This window comes from Arabidopsis lyrata (genome assembly GCF_000004255.2).
Source record: "Arabidopsis lyrata subsp. lyrata unplaced genomic scaffold ARALYscaffold_3, whole genome shotgun sequence".
In the NCBI taxonomy this organism is placed as follows: domain Eukaryota; kingdom Viridiplantae; phylum Streptophyta; class Magnoliopsida; order Brassicales; family Brassicaceae; genus Arabidopsis; species Arabidopsis lyrata.
Window position 1 is genome coordinate 1,828,467 of NW_003302553.1, and position 16,970 is coordinate 1,845,436.

Here is a 16,970-nt window from a genome sequence, read left to right on the forward strand (position 1 = left end):
ACAAGAAAGATATAGGCTAATAAGCGTCGAAGAATTTAAAGAATGTCATGTCCGTAGTTCCAACAAGTTGTATCTGCATGAGTAAGCAAACCGTGATGAGTTTAGAAAAATGAGAAGAAATCAAATATTTTTATGCAAGGAAGTATCATATGCATATGGAGCATCCAAAACTGGGCAAATAAAGAGATGGATATACACAATGAAGCAACAAAAAGATGGGCCAAGGGCCCATCACATGAGAATGTCACTGTTTTTTTCGTTTTCATCAGAGTCAACGTCGGGAACCAGAATTGAACGGAAGATTTATCGATGTCAAAGAATGAATACCGAGCAACTACAGACCGGTTTGGTTGAATATAGCGTGTCGACACGCAGTTTAACTCTAGAACTTGGACTCCGCACGCAGTTCAACTCTAGAACTTGGATTCGGCACGCAGTCCAATACATAGAGATATATAAGTCCCTCTCCGGTCCGCACAGAGGAAACATCGAATCGAAAATGTCTAGCCTGGTCGCGACATTGCCGTCGCCGTCGTCAGCGCCGAGATCCGCCTCAGACTTCTTCTCGGATCCATACGAATCACATCCTCCATGGTTCAAGCCTTCCCTCTTCCTTTCCCCTGGCTTCGACTCTGAGTCCTACATTTCAGAGCTCCGTACATTCGTTCCCTTTGACACTCTCCGATCCCTTCTCCGGTCACACCTTGCATCCCTGAACCGGGAACTTGTTGATCACATCAATCGAGACTACGCCGATTTCGTGAATTTGAGCACCAAGCTCGTGGATATCGATGCAGCTGTAGTCCGCATGCGCGCTCCTCTCCTTGAGCTCCGTGAGAATCTCACTGGATTTCGTGGATCTGTGGAGGCCGCACTTTTCGCACTAAGGAATGGATTGCACCAAAGTTCCGATGCTGCTTCTGTCAGGGAGGTTCTCGAATTGTTGCTCAACACTTTTCATGTGGTCTCCAAGGTACTCATGATTTTCCATTTGCTCTTTTTTGATTTGTTTGGTTTTAGATAAATCTGAATGCTTCACGTTGTAAATGTATGTAGGTTGAGAAGCTTATTAGAGTTCTACCAAGTACTCCTTCTGATTGGCGAAACGAGGATGATAATTCCTTGGGAAGGAGTTCTATGAGGAAAGATGGCACAACCATGAGAGAAACACAGAGCATGCTTTTGGAAAGAATAGCTAGTGAAATGAATCGTCTCAAGTTCTACATGGCTCATGCACAGGTCTCCATCATGCATTTACTCTTCTTCTTCTTTCTTTTGCTGATATAGATTTCATTAGGAATGCACTACCTCTGTTACTTTACAGTCCAAAGTAGCTGGTAACAAAACTTTCTTTACAACTGATGCTCACTGTTTTTTCTGTATGCCAGTACAGAACCTGCCTTTCATTGAGAACATGGAGAAGACTATTCAGAGCGCTAGTGTGTTATTGGATGCTAGCCTGGGTCATTGCTTCATTGACGGGCTAAACAACAGCGACACAAGCGTCCTTTACAATTGCCTACGTGCATATGCTGCTATTGATAACGCCAAGAATGCAGAAGATATTTTTCGTACAACGATTGTTGCTCCTTTTATACATAAGATTATTGCACATGAAACATCAGCTGATGCTGCTGGAACATCGGGAGATGAACTTGAAAACGATTACAAACAGATCAAGCATTTTATTGCCAAGGACTGTAAAATGCTGCTAGAAATATCTTCAACGGGTAATTCGCTCACAATCTCTGTGTGATCATATCTGTTGTAGATCTCCAATCACCTTTTTAAGTTCCATGTTTCTCTGGCAAAGAAGTTTTCCTGTTCTATATTCTAAGAAGAATTTTACGCTACTACACAGTAACCTAATTTTCATGGCTTATTAGCTTCATATTTTGATGTATTACCAATCTTGTTCGTTAATCATAATTGGAAAATTGTTTCCTTCTGTGTTAACGTTTTTATATTTCACTCATTGTACTCTTTTCTTGGTATCTTGTTGCTAAAACAGACAAATCGGGTTTGCATGTCTTCAACTTCATAGCAAATTCTATCCTGAAAGAAGTTCTTTCAGCAATCCAGAGAGCCAAACCAGGAGCATTTTCCCCTGGAAGGCCTACCGAGTTCTTGAAGAATTACAAGGCAAGCTTGGATTTCCTGGCACATCTTGAAGGTAGAGTAACCGATCTACATCTTTCTCTGAGCTTCATCACATGGCTTACGCTTATCAGATGCATTGTGAATGATTTTCATTTGTATTGTATAAGAAAATAATTTATCTTAATACCTGGTAGTGGAATTATTTGGATAATTTTCAGTTGAGTCATACCATATACTTTTTGTGAAGGTTATTGTCTGTCAAGGTCTGATGTAACTAAGTTTCGAGCTCAAGCGATATGTACCGAATTCATGAAGCAATGGAATGTGGGAGTGTACTTTTCACTGAGGTACTTGAGAAATATCATAGATGGCTATTGACTTTCCATTAGAATAGTGGCTTTTTAGCTTCTCTAAAATTCATGATTTCAGGTTTCAGGAGATAGCTGGAGGCTTGGATTCTGCTCTTACTTCTGCTTCTCTTGTTTTCATTCAGGATTCTGACTCAGATAAACCGAGTTCCCGCAACTTAATGCTCAGACAGAGCGTTAGTCTTTTGGAGAGCTTGCAATCATGCTGGAAAGAAGATGTTCTCGTTTTCTCTGCTGCTGACAAATTTCTTCGCTTGACCTTGCAGCTTCTTTCGAGGTTTGTGAAATTTGACTATAATATTATCATCATCTCGCACCAGCTTTTGTTTCAGTTCTCATTTTGATAATGTGTTATTAACATGTAGATATTGCAACTGGGTGTCATCTGTGGTGAATACTAGAAAGGGTAATGCCAACCTGAGTCCTGGATGTGAATGGGCAGTTTCAGCCACTGCAGAAGATTTTGTATATGTAAGTCACTTTTTATGTGGATTGTTTCTCAGTTCCACTTATTTTGGAATTTTTGGGATTTCTCCAATTTTGTGTTTACTAATTCAGCTGCTGTTATGTTCTGTGGGATAGCTTGATAACTGTTTTCAATTGTTATTTTGTTGTGAACTTAAATTTTTTTTAAAATAGAGTAACAAAAAATGCTATGGTTAACAAGTAAACTCGAAATATCTGATTTTCACATAAATACATGAAACCTGGTTACATAGACCATCTGGTTGATCTTTTGGTTTTATCAGAATATTTACATGTTACCTTCCTTGCAGATTATACATGATGTAAATTGTCTAGTCTCAGAAGTTCGTGGCGATTACTTTGGACATATATCACACTATTTATCTTCATGCTCCTCTGAAGTTCTGGATGTGGTGAGGAAGAGCATGTTACAGAGTGGAGAATCATTAGAGAACGTCCTACCTTTACTTACCGAGACAATAATTGAATTCATTGTTGATAAATCTGTTGAGGTGAAGCCCTGGAGAAAACATTAGGTCCATTGTTTAATTTATGCACTTCAAGATTTGTTTTGACTGCCTTAGTGAGCATCTGCAAGAACAGTGTTGAGTACAATATGCTTTATAGCTCAGCAGGTTACAGTTTTTATCCAAGTCATACATATTCAAGTCTGTAATGGTAACTGGTTTCTTCTCTCCTATAGGACCTAAGGCAGCTGCGGGGAATAATCGCAACATTTATGATGCCTAATAAACCACCGCCTGTTAGGCACTCACCATACGTCATTGGACTATTGCGTCCTCTAAAGGTATTCATTTAGCTTTTGGGGTTGTGGTTTTAAGGTCATAGTTATTTGACTGATGAATTCTGAAGTGTGGATTGTCACATCTTTCATATTAATAGGCCTTTTTGGAGGGAGATAAGGCTAGGCATGACTTGACCCATGAAACAAGGGAGGAGTTATTGCTTGGCACTGTCACTGAAATTTCCAGGCGGTATTATGAATTAGCTGCTGAACTTGTTAGCGAGGTAAGGATTATTGATAACTATGAAAATTCTAGTGACGCAGAAATAGTTGGTGAGTACTTTATGTGTAGTAAAAGGCAGTAATATGTTACAGGCGAGAAAAAGAGAGACAGTGCTTCAGAAACACCGACAAAATGCACAGAAACGAGCAGGTGCAGCATCAGGTGTACCTGACCAGAATGTATCTGAAACAGACAAGATGTGTATGCAGTTGTTTCTTGATCTTCAGGTAACCCTCCTCATGATATTTCATTGTGTTCTCTGAAAATAGTAGTTTTAGAAAGAAGTAACATCATCGGTTAAAATATCCTGCCAGGAGTATGGCCGAAACATTTCTGGGTTGGGGTTAAATCCGGCAGATATCCCGCCTTATTGTTCCCTCTGGCAATGTGTTGCACCTGCGGATAGGCAAAACACAATTAGTGTTTGAGGACTCGCTCTGCATTTTGATACAACATTGCGGTATCATATCTTATAATGATAACCAGCTTCTTTTCTTTCGCAATGCATAATTGCTGGCTACAAAATTAGAGCAGTGATATACTCTTTTGCACATGTAAATTGCCGGCAGTAAACCATGAGATTTTCTGATTTTAGAATCTAATTAGAGTGGTTATAGTAGATACTTGAAAGCAGACAAAAGTAGTAAATATTTGTAAGTGCTTAAACTTTATTTGACAATAAAATCCTACTTTTTTGTTGTGAAATCACGAATTGACCGCTTTATTAAATAATACTGATAAAGAACAAAATCGAAATTACAAAACTTTGCTTATGACATGAAAGGTTTGGTAAGAGGTTCCCTTCTTTCTACCTATGAATTTAACAAGTACATAAACAGGATCTAGTAATCTTGAAGGTAAAATGGTCTTTGTTTGATATTTTAAAATCTGCTACATATAACAACTGTAGAAAAGGACCCAAATCACATTAATCTTTGAACATTCTATTTACAAGAAGTGTAGGAAAGGATTAAACTTTCACATTCCAAAAACTCTGAACAAAGCCAAGAAGATTCCTGAAGATTTCTACTTCCATGGTTCCAAATTATAAAAAATCCACATCTAATGGAGGAAGAAGAACAATTTCCTGCTCCAAATTAAACATGACAAACGAACTTAGCTTTACTAGTTTTAGTAAAATTTCTCGGCAAAAAAGTCAAAACAGACCAGGACCAAAATAAACACAAAAAATCCACACCCAGAACAATAGATTCGATAAGAACAAAGACGATAAGCAATAATTAAGGTTTATACAGATTAGACTCACCAGTCGAAATCTGAAAGCATGAATCTATAGTGGTGAGCTCTTCGTGATTTTGCCTCAAAACAGAAAATTATATAAAAGAGGAGGAGCAACATGTATACTATTTCACTTTTTTTAGAGTTTTTCAGCCAATCAGAAGGCTCTATTTCACACCCACTCGCACAAAGTGCGCGTTCCGCGAGTGAGAGCAATTCCTGAAGGGGTTTACCTTTCGAAATCATGCCTATTTCAATCGACGCACTTCTCCAAAATTTCCATCGCGTGACTTTTTTTGTTTTTTTTGTTTTCTTCTTCTCTAAACCAATGTAAACCGAACCCAAAATTAATTGTAATTTTAAAACCATTGTAAACCAAAATATTTCTTCTCCCTCCCACGAAGACTAAAAAAGCCATGTAAACAGAGACGACGAAACCTGCCGGAGAACAGAGGAGAGAAACCAAAAAAAAAAAAACGGCGAAAATGGAAAATTCGAATTCGTCTTCTGTTGATCATCGCTTCACTTCTGCTTCCAGGTACTCATCGGAACTAATCTCATCTTCATTTTCTCAATTGGAAATCGATCTTGTCACAGGAGTATTTTGGTCTGAGTGGTTCTTTAGGAGAAAAGATGTTTGATATTGTCACTCAACACAGGAAAGATGATAAATTGACTTTTTAATATCTTGTTATTGCTAATGTGTAACACTTATCCTCTTAATCATTGGTTTCTTTCTTCTGAGGAGATTGCTGAGTTTATTTACCAAACCTTGGATGTAAATGGCAATGAGGTCTTTACAAGGTATCAATCATGGCAATTGAGATTAAACCGTTATTTCATTTTTGCGTTAGAGAGGTTATAGTAGAAAGCAGACAATATTTGTAAGTGCTTTATTTGACAATAAAATCCTACTTTTTTGTTGTGAAATCACGAATTGACCGATTGATTAAATAATACTGATAAAGAGCAAAATCGAAATTACAAAAACTTTGCTTATCACATGGAAGCTTTGGTAAGAGGTTCCTTCTTTCTACCTATGAATTTAACAAGTAAAGGTATTAAGGTAAGGACATAAACAGAAACCTGCTTCTCTACTATTACATGGCATCTCAAATAAACTCTATTTATACTCTGTACAACTCTTTAATCATTGTAAGAGCTCTTCCTCCCACAAAACACCCGCTCCAATTGTTTCTGAAGCGCTTGCGGGTAGCCGCGATCTTGCTGAAGGCAAAAAAGAAGCCAGGTTTTAGATTCTGTTAAAAAAACAGAGATATCGTAGCGTGAAGTGAAACTTTGTTACCTGTGACATTGGTGATAACATTCAGATTTTTTTGAGCAGCAAGTGCTTTTAAGTTGTTCCCAGTACCTAACAACAACAAGCTCCTCATAAGCTGCTTTTGTTCTTTGGGGCTGGTAGTTTTGGCTGCAGCTTCTTCAAAAGCATGCAAGTCGTTGGGAGTGAGACACGGGAGCGAAAGCAAAACCTGATAGCATCGAATAAACAAGATCAAAAACCAAGGCAAGCTCTAATTCAAAAACAACAGGCAAAAGGACTCAACCATGAATGCTTCTGATTTAAACTCACCTGGCGAGGAGCTGGGTCTCTGTCAGAGAGATAGATAAATATTTCACGGCATATATTAACTAAATCAGGGCTGTTAATGGCATTGGACTCCATGCCTAAGCCGCGGATGACTGCAGAGAACATATCTTTTGAAACAAATTCTCGGAGCTCCACGTTATTTGTTAGTTTAGCTAGAAGAACAACAACACCACAAAAGTAACAGACTTTGGTGGTCGCTTCTCCATCTGTCCAGGTAAAGGTTTCTAAACATATCTGCAGTGCTGGTAGAGCTACGCTTTTGTGATTCAGGAGGAAACTGCAATCCAATTTTTTTCCCCATTATTATCTATTTTATCCAAATAACTTTTAATCTGAAATATATAAAGGTAGTATACTTACCCCACCATAGAGTTGGATCTGAACGCATGCAAATCCGTGAGAGTAGACATGTCCACACGACCCACATGTCCTGAATGTTCCAAAACTGGAACTCCTGTGTTTAGTCCAGGAGAAGCCATTGTTGAAAAGAGAGTCGCAATCTCCCGAGTTAAATCTCTTAACAGTTTTTCCTCCATCACTTCAAGTTTCATGTCTGATCCACTTTGTATGCCAAACAAGTCCGGAACCTTTGCTCTGCCCTCTTGTAGAAGACCGGGCCAGGCGGAGCTGAGAGCTTGCTGACAGTGAATAAACAATGGGTGCAGAAGCACTCCGAGCCATGACTCCCACATATCCGCCGGACAAGATTTGACTATATAAGTTATAAACGTATGAATGAACAGCCGAATGTGCCTGAATTCCATCGACTGCAAATTTTCCATGAGTGCCATCGCAACATAGTTAGGATCTAAGCATTTAAAGAATGTCTCTCCGATGGTTGTTGATAGGCCCAACACGTTGTATCTAAATATGTAAAGAAACACTTATGAGTTTAAATAAATGAGAGAAAAATCAAATGATCAATGCAAGGCTTGCTCAAAGGAGGATACTACAAACTTACCCACAATCTCGGATACCTTTCAACCAATTTCGTATATCAGATTCACTTGCCTCGACCTGTCCTTCCTTATTTCCATCGAATGACCCATCAGCATAAACCGATGTACCTTTTGACAATTTAGGATTTGCTTCACCAAGGAGACTGCATCGCTCAGCATCAGTCATTGTCATTGCTGCCCTCAGTTCTGGGGGTAATGTTTGAAATACAGAGGGAGACCAAAGGGAATGAAGAACACGGAGTAGCTGTAAATGTAAAAAAAAAAGAATGTTGTCATGTTAATCTTGCAAAACCAAAAACGAAAAAGTCATCCCAATATGGCACTAAGGAACTTATTATGAATTTTACTAAGCAGGTCCACAATTTCAGAGCATACTTTTAAGAGGGGTGGCAACATCCAAGAAAGATGATGAGCCATAGGATGTGAAGCTGGAGTTGTCACAGAGGTCGTGTTCAAATTGCTTTTTCTGTATCCACTTCGCTTGAGTGCTTTCTCAAAGAATGTAACAGTGTGGAATATGGACCACATGAAGGATGTGTTGGAGCATAAACGAACAAGACCCATCGGGTCTGATAGATAATTGTTCTGCCACTCTGGTTGGATCCACTGTTGACTCAATGGTTCCAATAACCAAGCTAGAACTTCTTGCTGCTGTTGAGCTCTGCGCCAAGTTTAGATTATATCTAAGAACATGACAAATCTGAAGCTGGAGATATTCAATATATTAAACTTCATTTTGAATCAAACATTACCCTGCTGAGGAAGCCATAACAAGAAATGCTTCACCCAGAATGTTATGCTCCCCACGGAGTAAAGTTCCTTTTTTTGTCAAATACCCCATTGTATCAGCAATACCCTGTACAAAATTATGACTGTAAAGATGACGTTTGACATGACTTTTTTGTTCTATAGATTATCCAGAGAGGCCACTAAGAAAATGCACAATAAGATTTCTGCCACAAAAATGATAAAGGTATCTTCCCCAGAGAGAAAGTAGCCATATAATGTCATAAATCATGATACCGAGCTTCACGAGAGTATGATAAAGGTATCTTCCAGAGAGAAGGTAGCCATAAAATTGTGTGGTGGTATATCCATATATCAAACAGCACAAGCTTACAAAACATAAATTCTGCAAACAATTTTTTTTTTTTTTTGCCTTCTAAAAACTTTATTTAGCTTTCATAATCATTCTGCAAACAATTTTCCAGCGTTTACTGATATGAGTTCCTAAATGTAATTAGTGAGAGATCAAAGCTACCTTCATGTGAGGCAGAACACTTTTCTCTGCAGCTTTGGCTATTCTTATGAAAGATGTGCAAATCTGCAATCTTGCAGCTCTAGATGTACTAGTAGCTGGATCCTGCCAAAGAAACAAGCTATTAGATAACTCATCCACACATTGACTTGTGCACTGTCAAAAAATTGAAAACGTGAAAACGTCATATTTGTATGTATGAGCCGAGCGCATGTATGTAAAATACAAAAATAATAAAAATAAACCTTCACAACGTGTGGAAGAGAGGTGAGAAGCTCAAATAATTTATTGATGACACTTCCAACTGCATCTGGAAAATACTTGAGAAAGGGACCCATTGCATCCAGATAGTGCACATGCACTTTCATAAGTTCTGGTTCATTCCATTTCAAAGAGAGAAGCTGCTGAAGCAATCCTGGGCCATCAACAGCACGATACCGAGTATTAGTATTATACAAGCCCAGACATAGTAAACAAAACCTTGAGAATGTGAAATATGCTGCAATATACCCTCAAATATTCCACGTAATGCATAATGAACTTCAGAACTTCCACCAGCAAACTCATTTGATCCATCAAAAAGCGTTGCCACAATACAGTCAAGTGCTAACTGCTGGCTGTCCATCACTGCTACATCCTGAGAATGTTTGTACCATGAGCTTAAATAAGAACTGGATCATCAAAGAGGCCTCCATATAGCAGAAATCTAAGAGTGCATGATTGTCAAAGGAAGTCAACAGCGGAAAACAAGTGCTCGAGACAAAACCTGAAGAGGTGCTGGAGAAGCCAATAGGTGCTTAATGAGTGTAATCACCCTTTCAGATATTTTGGTACTGGAGATGAGAGGCTTGTGAGAAGCAGTAAGCTTGATCAATTCTAGCTGCACAAAAGAAAGAAGTTTCTAGTTAAGTGTGTGTCTGGAATGTAAGACCCAATGCATTTGGTTCAGGAACATACAAGCTTTGATCGGTACGGGCCAAAGTCTCCCTTCCCTTCAAATTCATCACTCCAGAGTTCTAGGGGCCCAAGCGAAAGAGCAATTCCAGTAGGAACTTTTTCTTTCTTGAGCATCCGCTGGAAAGATACATCCAGTATAACGCTAGAGATGTCATCATTAATAAGACTTAAAGTCTTTTTCTTTTCACTATCAACCTGGCTTGAACTATCTACACCGCCAGTTGATGATCCCCCACCACTTGGATAAGCCGCAGCCTTAGGCTTTGGAAGTAAATCCCGCATCAATGACTAAAACCCAAAAGGAAAAGACGCTGAAGTTAGCAACAAATATGTCTGTCTTTGAAATTTCCCAATGAAGAAGGTTGGATCAGAGTAAGACCACATACCAGCCAAAAGAGAAGTGCCTCGAAGTGAAGGCCCAACTTGAAGTGTTGGAAAAAGCCAAGCATCTACACAAATAAAAACGATTAAGGCAACATAAACTAAACATGATTATTTGTGGGGAAAAAACACTACTAATGCAAAATATTATTGCTAACATGAATAGAAGGATTTTAAAATTATAATTGGCTTAGATCCAACCAAAATATATCAGCAAGCATTCAAAATTTAATATACACTTGGACTCGGGTCATTCAAGAACGAAGAATAATATCTCAAACTTATCCTGTTTCAGAATGCCATTGCAGCACAGACAGGGTTTTTTTCAATATAACTTAATATCTCCAGCTTCTCACTGAAAACATACAGTTAAGTATCAAAATAACACATTAACAATACGAAATCAGTACCTGCTGAAGATAAACAGCCATAACACCACCATCAGAAGAGATGCATTGCAAGTTAGTTGAGCCTAAAGAGGCCATACTCTCACACAAGCATACAGCAAAATCATAATCATTTTCATCTATAACGCTAGAACTTGAGGAGGATCTACATAATAATTCTCTCGAGGCATTCGTCAGGATCTGAAACAAATTGCTAATTGCAGAATCGAACTCTGCATTAGAAGCATCACTGGGTCTTTTTCTGCAGACAAGAAAAGTAAAAAAAAATTAAAGCTGTCTATGCGTGCTCACGTAAGCACATCAGATCAAACAACGCAGTTGCATACCTTGAGCAGACGAGTTTGAAAACCTCACAAGCATGAAGACGGAAGTCAGGAGAAGAAAGTAAGAAGCTGCACCTGTTATAAGTATGCGAGCACGTCATCAGCAAGAAATAATGCAGGGCTAATATCAATATAACAATCTTCTTAAGGGTGTGAACAAAAACCGTACCCACTAAGAATTCCATATCTGGCAAGATCTGGAACAGGAGCCCACTCAGTGTATGCAATAATGGCATTCAAGCAAGCTATAACCACATCTGCATGCTGTTTTGCCAAGTCATACTGCTGCCTACCAGCTTCACTCATTGCAGCTCCAAAGTGTCTCTCAAGAAGCTGCATTTTAGTATATTCGGTAAATTACCATGGCAGCAAAACAACTTTACTGAGAGGAATTTATCGGTGGCATACATTATACAATAAAGGCAAAATCTCAGGCAGAGATTGAGTAAGTCCCCGCAACAGTAGCCTACGCCTGTCACCTGAAGAGATGTCCAATACAGAAGTTAGACTAGGAGGATGGAGCTCAGAGGATGAAAAGATTTATAGCCCATTAATTTCTTCAAAATGTCTGAGCTAAGCCATAATGATAAAACTGGAGTCCACCAGAGTGATCTGCCATTTAAGTATAACTAAACCGAAAAGCTTAAGGTGAGCACAAAGAATTACAAAACTAACAAATGTTAGCAGATGTGTCTGTCCATAACCGATTCAATTTAGCTTACCCTAAACTTCAAGATTAGAAAAAGCTTCCCCCTGTGGACAGACTACTACGAAAATAAAGTATATGTCAATCTTAAATACCTTCTAAGTCGTCATTGTAAATTGTAATATCTTCAGGAAGCCATCTCAGCGTCATCAAGACCAATTCAGCCTATTGTTTAAGAATAGCAGATGGGAACAATTTCAATGATTGCCGCGATAAATAAATCACTAAAGTAAATAAATGAAAGAGCATTTTACTTGTAAGGGGCCCTGAGCAGACAATGAAGTTAATAAAGTAAATATCTTTTGCCAAACATCAGGGCCTTCTCTTCTAACTATCTGCAATAACATAAAGTTACTAATCTGAGAAAGTGAACGGGAACAAGTAGAAATGATCATAGCAAATGAAAAAAACTCAGACCAATTAGAACTCCTACCTCAGCTACAAGGGCAGCAGACTGACTCTTAAGAGGCCAATTCTCGCATGCATTAGCAACCTCTGACATTAGTTCGACAGAAACATTAACAAGATCCCTGCACTCCGGAGGACTTAATTCGTCCCATCGTAGTCTAACCAAATGCTGCAAAAGAGAGATAGCTTCACGATAAGGTTTCTATGACACTAAAATCGAATGTGTTCTAAATCCCGTCCTTTAGCTTCCAAGTCCAGTTTCATTCAGCAACAGCAGTTTAAGTAAAAGAAGAGAAAAAAAATCAAAAGCAATACAAACCTGTAGCATCTTAAAAGCATGGAGACGAATTTCTGAAGACCACTCTTTTTTCACAAGATGAAAAGAAGTATTTGCCAAAACCCTGACATCTCCAGATTTGATCTGCAAGTATTTTGAAAGACCGCACATTACTCAATCCAAACACCATCATAACAAGATCAAAAACTAACTTTCAACACAGCTAATCGAACAAAATTAGGTTAAGCTAATAAACAACTCTTTCGACAACACAGTTTCTTTTTCTGACCAAAAAGGTAGGAAAATTCCAATTAGAACTAACTCGAGATTCAAGAGATCAATGAAAAAAGCTCGCTTTTTTTAATTAAACCCCAAAGTCACAAATCCTCCTTTAAGCTTGATGACACCAGCTACATCATATATGCAACATGCAACATAAATCGATTACAGACTACAAGTGAGAAAATTCAGACAGAAGAATTTACAGAATCCAGGAATTCGACCGCCGATTTGCGAGTGTCGGACGTGGAGCTATAATCGACGACGGCGAGAATAGCTCGGGCCACATTACTCGCCGTGGAGCTGCTATCTTCCATTACTTGCGATGAAACTTTACCAAAAGTAGAGATTCCCACACTTTCTTCCTCGTCTTGCAGAATCTCTCTGGCTTGGCTTTGGGTTTTGGGGTTTACGATTTATATATATGTAAAGAATAAGTTTAGGTCTCTCTATATACGATTTTTATTATTATAATTTCCATTTCAAAGACATTCTAACGTCAACTCTTACAATAAAAATAAATTTGAAGGATCAAATAAATAATTTACATAGAATGTAAATAATTTCTCTCATTTCAGTGTTTTGTCAATTCTCTTGTACAATACACATAGCAACCAAATAAAGAACATATATAACCCACCAAAAAAGAAGAAAATTTCGGAATTTTGTTTTTTTTTTTTTTTCCCTCAAAGTATCTCTCTATCAAAAAGGAAACTTCTGAAATTTGGAGATGAATAATAATAACTAATAATCTCAAACAACGATTCTTTTGCCTTTAACCTTAGAAGCCATTCTTCTCTCCTTGTTAATATCGTTTCTCCTCCTTGTGGTTGAGTCAGACGCTCCTATGGGAGCCAAAGGGCCTGACCAACTCTGAAATGGCTCTTTGGAGTAAGATGATGTGAATGAGTTTGTGCTATACGGTATCTCTGATGGATCCAGTCGCCTTGAAGATCCCACCTGAAAACCGAGCAACCCGTCTTGATGTGGCGGAGGAAACTTCTCACTCTTGCTCTTGGCATTCGCGTGTGTGATCAAACGCATCCTCTGTTTTAAGAGAACAAGTCCAAATGATTCAGACATGAACAGATAAAAGATTCAATTTTTTTGTTTAAATTCTTACATCAATGTTAGCTTGATTTTCGGCATTGGCTTCAGGAGCCGGCATTGCTCTTGGGCCTCGTTCTCGGGGTCTCATTCTTCTTCCACTCTCTCCTTGGGCCTTACGTGCTTCTCTTTGTCTGCGGAAATGAATACATCTCTCAACCAACGGTAGACCAAACCAAAACATATTTGACTAAAACTGACACTGTACCAAACCTATCCATACTAGATTCGGTTTTAGCTATACACAAACTAGAACAGAAACCTTTACCTTCGATACTCTTCGTCTCGTCTCTTGGCATCAATCTCTTTACTTGGAGGATATTTCGGGAGATCAGAAGGTTGACATGCCAGTGGCTCCATCGTGAAGAACTGCACAACAACAACAAAAAACCGGCCATGGAAGTTTTCACCAATATCGAGTCACCAACAAAAACAACTTGCGTCACTCTCATTTCTGTCATCTAACTTGATACCCCAACTATTTTTCTATTTTAAAGTTTCAATCTTTTCATTGCAAAAAACTTACATCACTCATCAACGCATCTGTAGCTGTCTGGCGCTCAGCTGGATCAAGCGCTAGAAGCGTATCGAGTAGAGAAAGCGCCCCAGGAGAGAAGTCTTTGTAAACCTCTCTTAATTTTCTTTTATACTGTGGTAAAGGCTTGTGATGAGCATGCTTATGGGTAGAAGGAAGTCTAATCTTCTTCCAATAGTCTTCAGAAGGCGATCCGCATAACTTATATATCCTATGCAACTGCTCGACCTGCCGCGTGAACATTATCCCAGTTTAAATTTCATATGAATAACTCAAACTTTTCTCTTCTCAAACCTGAAAAAAAATCATCACTTGAGAACTGACCTCGGTACGACCTGGCATTATCGGTCTACCAGCTAATAACTCAGGTAAAATGCAACCGGCGCTCCATAAATCAACACCGACACCGTACTCGATAACACCATTAAGAAGCTCTGGTGCTCTATACCATAAAGTAACAACCCGATTCGTCATCTGTTGCCGTTTACTTGCATCAAAAAACGTTGCAAGCCCGAAATCGCCTATTCTAAGAACTCCCTCGTCGTCTATAAGAAGGTTTGATCCTTTAATATCACGGTGAAGAACTCCTCGGTTATGGCAATGCTCGAGCCCTGAGAGTAGTTGCTTCATATAGCATTTGACCTGAAACATAAAACATTATTAGTATAGTTATGATTTGCCTCTGGTTTTGTGAATCTATTTCACCAAGGCCTAACCTGTTGCTCAGTGAATTTTATGTCCGGGCTAGCGACGAGACCAGCTAAATCATGATGCATATAACGGAAAACCAAGTATAAACTACTCGACATCCTTGAAGTAACCAAACCTTCCAATTTAATGACATTGGGATGATCCAATCTCCTCAAAATCAGAATCTCTCTAGCCATAAATCTCAAGCTCTCGCGTTCATTAACATCACACCGCACTTTCTTTAATGCCACAATGTTTCCTGTCAACAAATCTTTCGCCTTGTACACATTACTATACGTTCCTGATCCAATCTACACACACATAAACAACACATTTTCAATTACCCAAAATCATTGCAAAGAAGAAAATGAAAACAGATTTTTCTCTCACCTTCTCAATCTTCTCAAAGGAATCCGCTTTTCGTGGAAGCCATCCGCTTAAAGCTTCCCCGCAGATTTCAGACAACCACGAGGGCCATCCAGCTGCAACTTGCTCACCCAGCAAATTCTTTGGCGGGTTGCTCCTTCTCGGATCAGGCTTAGACCTTTTTCTTTCGCCTTTCGATTTCCTCTCTTTGGCATCGGTCACAACAAAGCCATTTTCTTCCTTCTGATCCACAACAGCTTCATGATTCCTAACCTCCTCACCATTAGAAGCAGAAGCAACAACAACACTAGTGCTCTCTGTTGTTTCGGTTTTGGTCACAGACACATTGTTAACTTCATGTCGATTAGACTCAATCCTTGTACTAACTTCGTCTCTAGACCCAGAAACTGATCCTGATGATCCGGGTCGACCCAATACACAACCCATCTCATCAAACAAACCTTCATTTGCTCAACATGTTTCTAAAAGAGATCTCTGTGGCGAAATCAAATCACTTTGAATCAAGTTTGACTGCAACACACACATAAATGGAAAATTCAAACAGGAAAAAATCAGGAAACAAACAAGAAAATCGATTTCAACTCGAAACACATCGAAGATCAGATTTGACTAAAACAGGAGACTTTGAAAAAAGGGTCGGTGAAATTTACTTACTTTATGATCGAGGAGAAGCGAAATTCTCGACCCAGCTGGTCAAATCTGAGACTTGAACAGAGAAAGAAAATTAAACCCTAGTTTTAAGACAGGAGACAAGTCAAAGGAAGGTAAAGATCTGAAACTTGTTCAGAATTTAGATACATCCACACACACACAAACAAAGCTGACTCAAACTCAAAGAAAAAACAAAAATAGGAATGGAATGAGGGATGATTTCAAAAATTCCACAAAGAGAGGCAAAAAAGAAGAAAAGAGGAAAAGGAAAAAATGGAGTCCAAGAAGATTTTAAAAATGAAACCTTTAAAGCACACACACAAAAAAAAAGAAGAAAGAAAAATCAATTAGGGCTTTGGAAAAAAGGCAAGGTGATACATACACATATTCAACAACAGAGTCCTAGTCTCGTAGACCAATAATATATATATACTTTACCTCCATTATTTAAGAGAGAAGTAAAGAGACCAACTTGGGTAAAAATTTCTCAAGGAGAAGAAGGATTCGTTGAACTGCTTCAGAATTTTTACTTGAAAAAGAACTCTCTTTTTTTTTTTCTGCGAATCAGACAAGAAAAAGGAATAAATAGAAACAGACGAAGATCTGTTGGCTCTTTGTTATTATTATTATGTGTAAGTAATTGTTTTTGGACGCAACACCGCTCCTGGTCAAAAAGGCTCAAAGTTACTACTCTTCTTCAGCCCCCACCAACCTAAACCCTCTCAGCACCAATTTTAAATTTTAGTTTTCTTGTTTTTCGACTCATTTCTTCTCTCTCTTTTCTCTTTTTTCTCGATCACAATTATCAATTTTTAAAGTTTGGGGAGACTTATTGT

At 38.6% G+C, this 16,970-nt stretch overlaps 3 protein-coding genes across 5 annotated transcripts; 1 reads left to right on the top strand and 2 right to left on the bottom strand.

The window, feature by feature from the left end:
* Positions 1-116: 116 nt before the first annotated feature.
* On the top strand, positions 117-4,666 carry LOC110230509 (conserved oligomeric Golgi complex subunit 2-like). The gene is made up of 12 exons (XM_021033752.1): positions 117-973; positions 1,057-1,239; positions 1,394-1,730; positions 2,012-2,173; positions 2,348-2,447; positions 2,530-2,745; positions 2,834-2,939; positions 3,245-3,445; positions 3,637-3,741; positions 3,837-3,962; positions 4,054-4,188; positions 4,276-4,666. The coding sequence occupies exons 1-12, from the start codon at positions 200-202 to the stop codon at positions 4,387-4,389; spliced, it is 2,559 nt and encodes an 852-aa protein (XP_020889411.1). The 5' UTR covers positions 117-199; the 3' UTR covers positions 4,390-4,666.
* Positions 4,667-6,145: 1,479 nt separating this feature from the next.
* LOC9320554 (protein HASTY 1) lies at positions 6,146-13,185 on the bottom strand. 2 transcript variants are annotated; one of them, XM_021033751.1, is made up of 22 exons: positions 12,971-13,185; positions 12,528-12,629; positions 12,234-12,377; positions 12,055-12,135; positions 11,896-11,965; positions 11,503-11,573; positions 11,264-11,427; positions 11,098-11,169; positions 10,775-11,012; positions 10,370-10,432; positions 9,984-10,271; positions 9,793-9,906; positions 9,537-9,663; positions 9,272-9,441; positions 9,030-9,131; positions 8,521-8,624; positions 8,144-8,429; positions 7,771-8,012; positions 7,170-7,673; positions 6,792-7,086; positions 6,507-6,690; positions 6,146-6,423 (listed from the first exon to the last, which is right to left on the bottom strand). In XM_021033751.1, exons 1-22 carry the CDS (start codon positions 13,079-13,081, stop codon positions 6,347-6,349), a joined length of 3,609 nt encoding a protein of 1,202 aa, XP_020889410.1. In that variant the 5' UTR covers positions 13,082-13,185; the 3' UTR covers positions 6,146-6,346. The 2 variants fall into 2 exon arrangements, with proteins under 2 accessions (XP_020889410.1, XP_020889409.1); XM_021033750.1 differs by having other exon boundaries at positions 6,146-6,427; positions 12,971-13,184.
* Positions 13,186-13,293: 108 nt separating this feature from the next.
* On the bottom strand, positions 13,294-16,961 carry LOC110230510 (probable serine/threonine-protein kinase At1g54610). 2 transcript variants are annotated; one of them, XM_021033754.1, is made up of 9 exons: positions 16,573-16,714; positions 16,138-16,182; positions 15,487-15,993; positions 15,123-15,407; positions 14,731-15,048; positions 14,398-14,634; positions 14,140-14,240; positions 13,888-14,005; positions 13,294-13,811 (listed from the first exon to the last, which is right to left on the bottom strand). In XM_021033754.1, the coding sequence occupies exons 3-9, from the start codon at positions 15,907-15,909 to the stop codon at positions 13,518-13,520; spliced, it is 1,776 nt and encodes a 591-aa protein (XP_020889413.1). In that variant the 5' UTR covers positions 15,910-15,993; positions 16,138-16,182; positions 16,573-16,714; the 3' UTR covers positions 13,294-13,517. The 2 variants fall into 2 exon arrangements, with proteins under 2 accessions (XP_020889413.1, XP_020889412.1); XM_021033753.1 differs by having other exon boundaries at positions 16,138-16,961.
* Positions 16,962-16,970: the final 9 nt, after the last annotated feature.

Coding starts and splice junctions, on each gene's coding strand:
- LOC110230509 (XM_021033752.1), top strand. CDS start 200: ATGAAGCAACAAAAAGATGGGCCAAGGGCCCATCACATGAGAATGTCA. Junction 1,240..1,393: donor TCTACATGGCTCATGCACAG/GTCTCCATCATG, acceptor ATGCCAGTACAG/AACCTGCCTTTCATTGAGAA. Junction 2,746..2,833: donor ACCTTGCAGCTTCTTTCGAG/GTTTGTGAAATT, acceptor ATTAACATGTAG/ATATTGCAACTGGGTGTCAT.
- LOC9320554 (XM_021033751.1), bottom strand. CDS start 13,081: ATGGAAGATAGCAGCTCCACGGCGAGTAATGTGGCCCGAGCTATTCTC. Junction 8,625..9,029: donor GTGTTCTGCCTCACATGAAG/GTAGCTTTGATC, acceptor AATTTTGTACAG/GGTATTGCTGATACAATGGG. Junction 6,424..6,506: donor TGTTATCACCAATGTCACAG/GTAACAAAGTTT, acceptor GCCTTCAGCAAG/ATCGCGGCTACCCGCAAGCG.
- LOC110230510 (XM_021033753.1), bottom strand. CDS start 15,909: ATGGGTTGTGTATTGGGTCGACCCGGATCATCAGGATCAGTTTCTGGG. Junction 14,241..14,397: donor CAGATGCGTTGATGAGTGAT/GTAAGTTTTTTG, acceptor GTTGTTGTGCAG/TTCTTCACGATGGAGCCACT. Junction 14,006..14,139: donor CGAGACGAAGAGTATCGAAG/GTAAAGGTTTCT, acceptor TCATTTCCGCAG/ACAAAGAGAAGCACGTAAGG.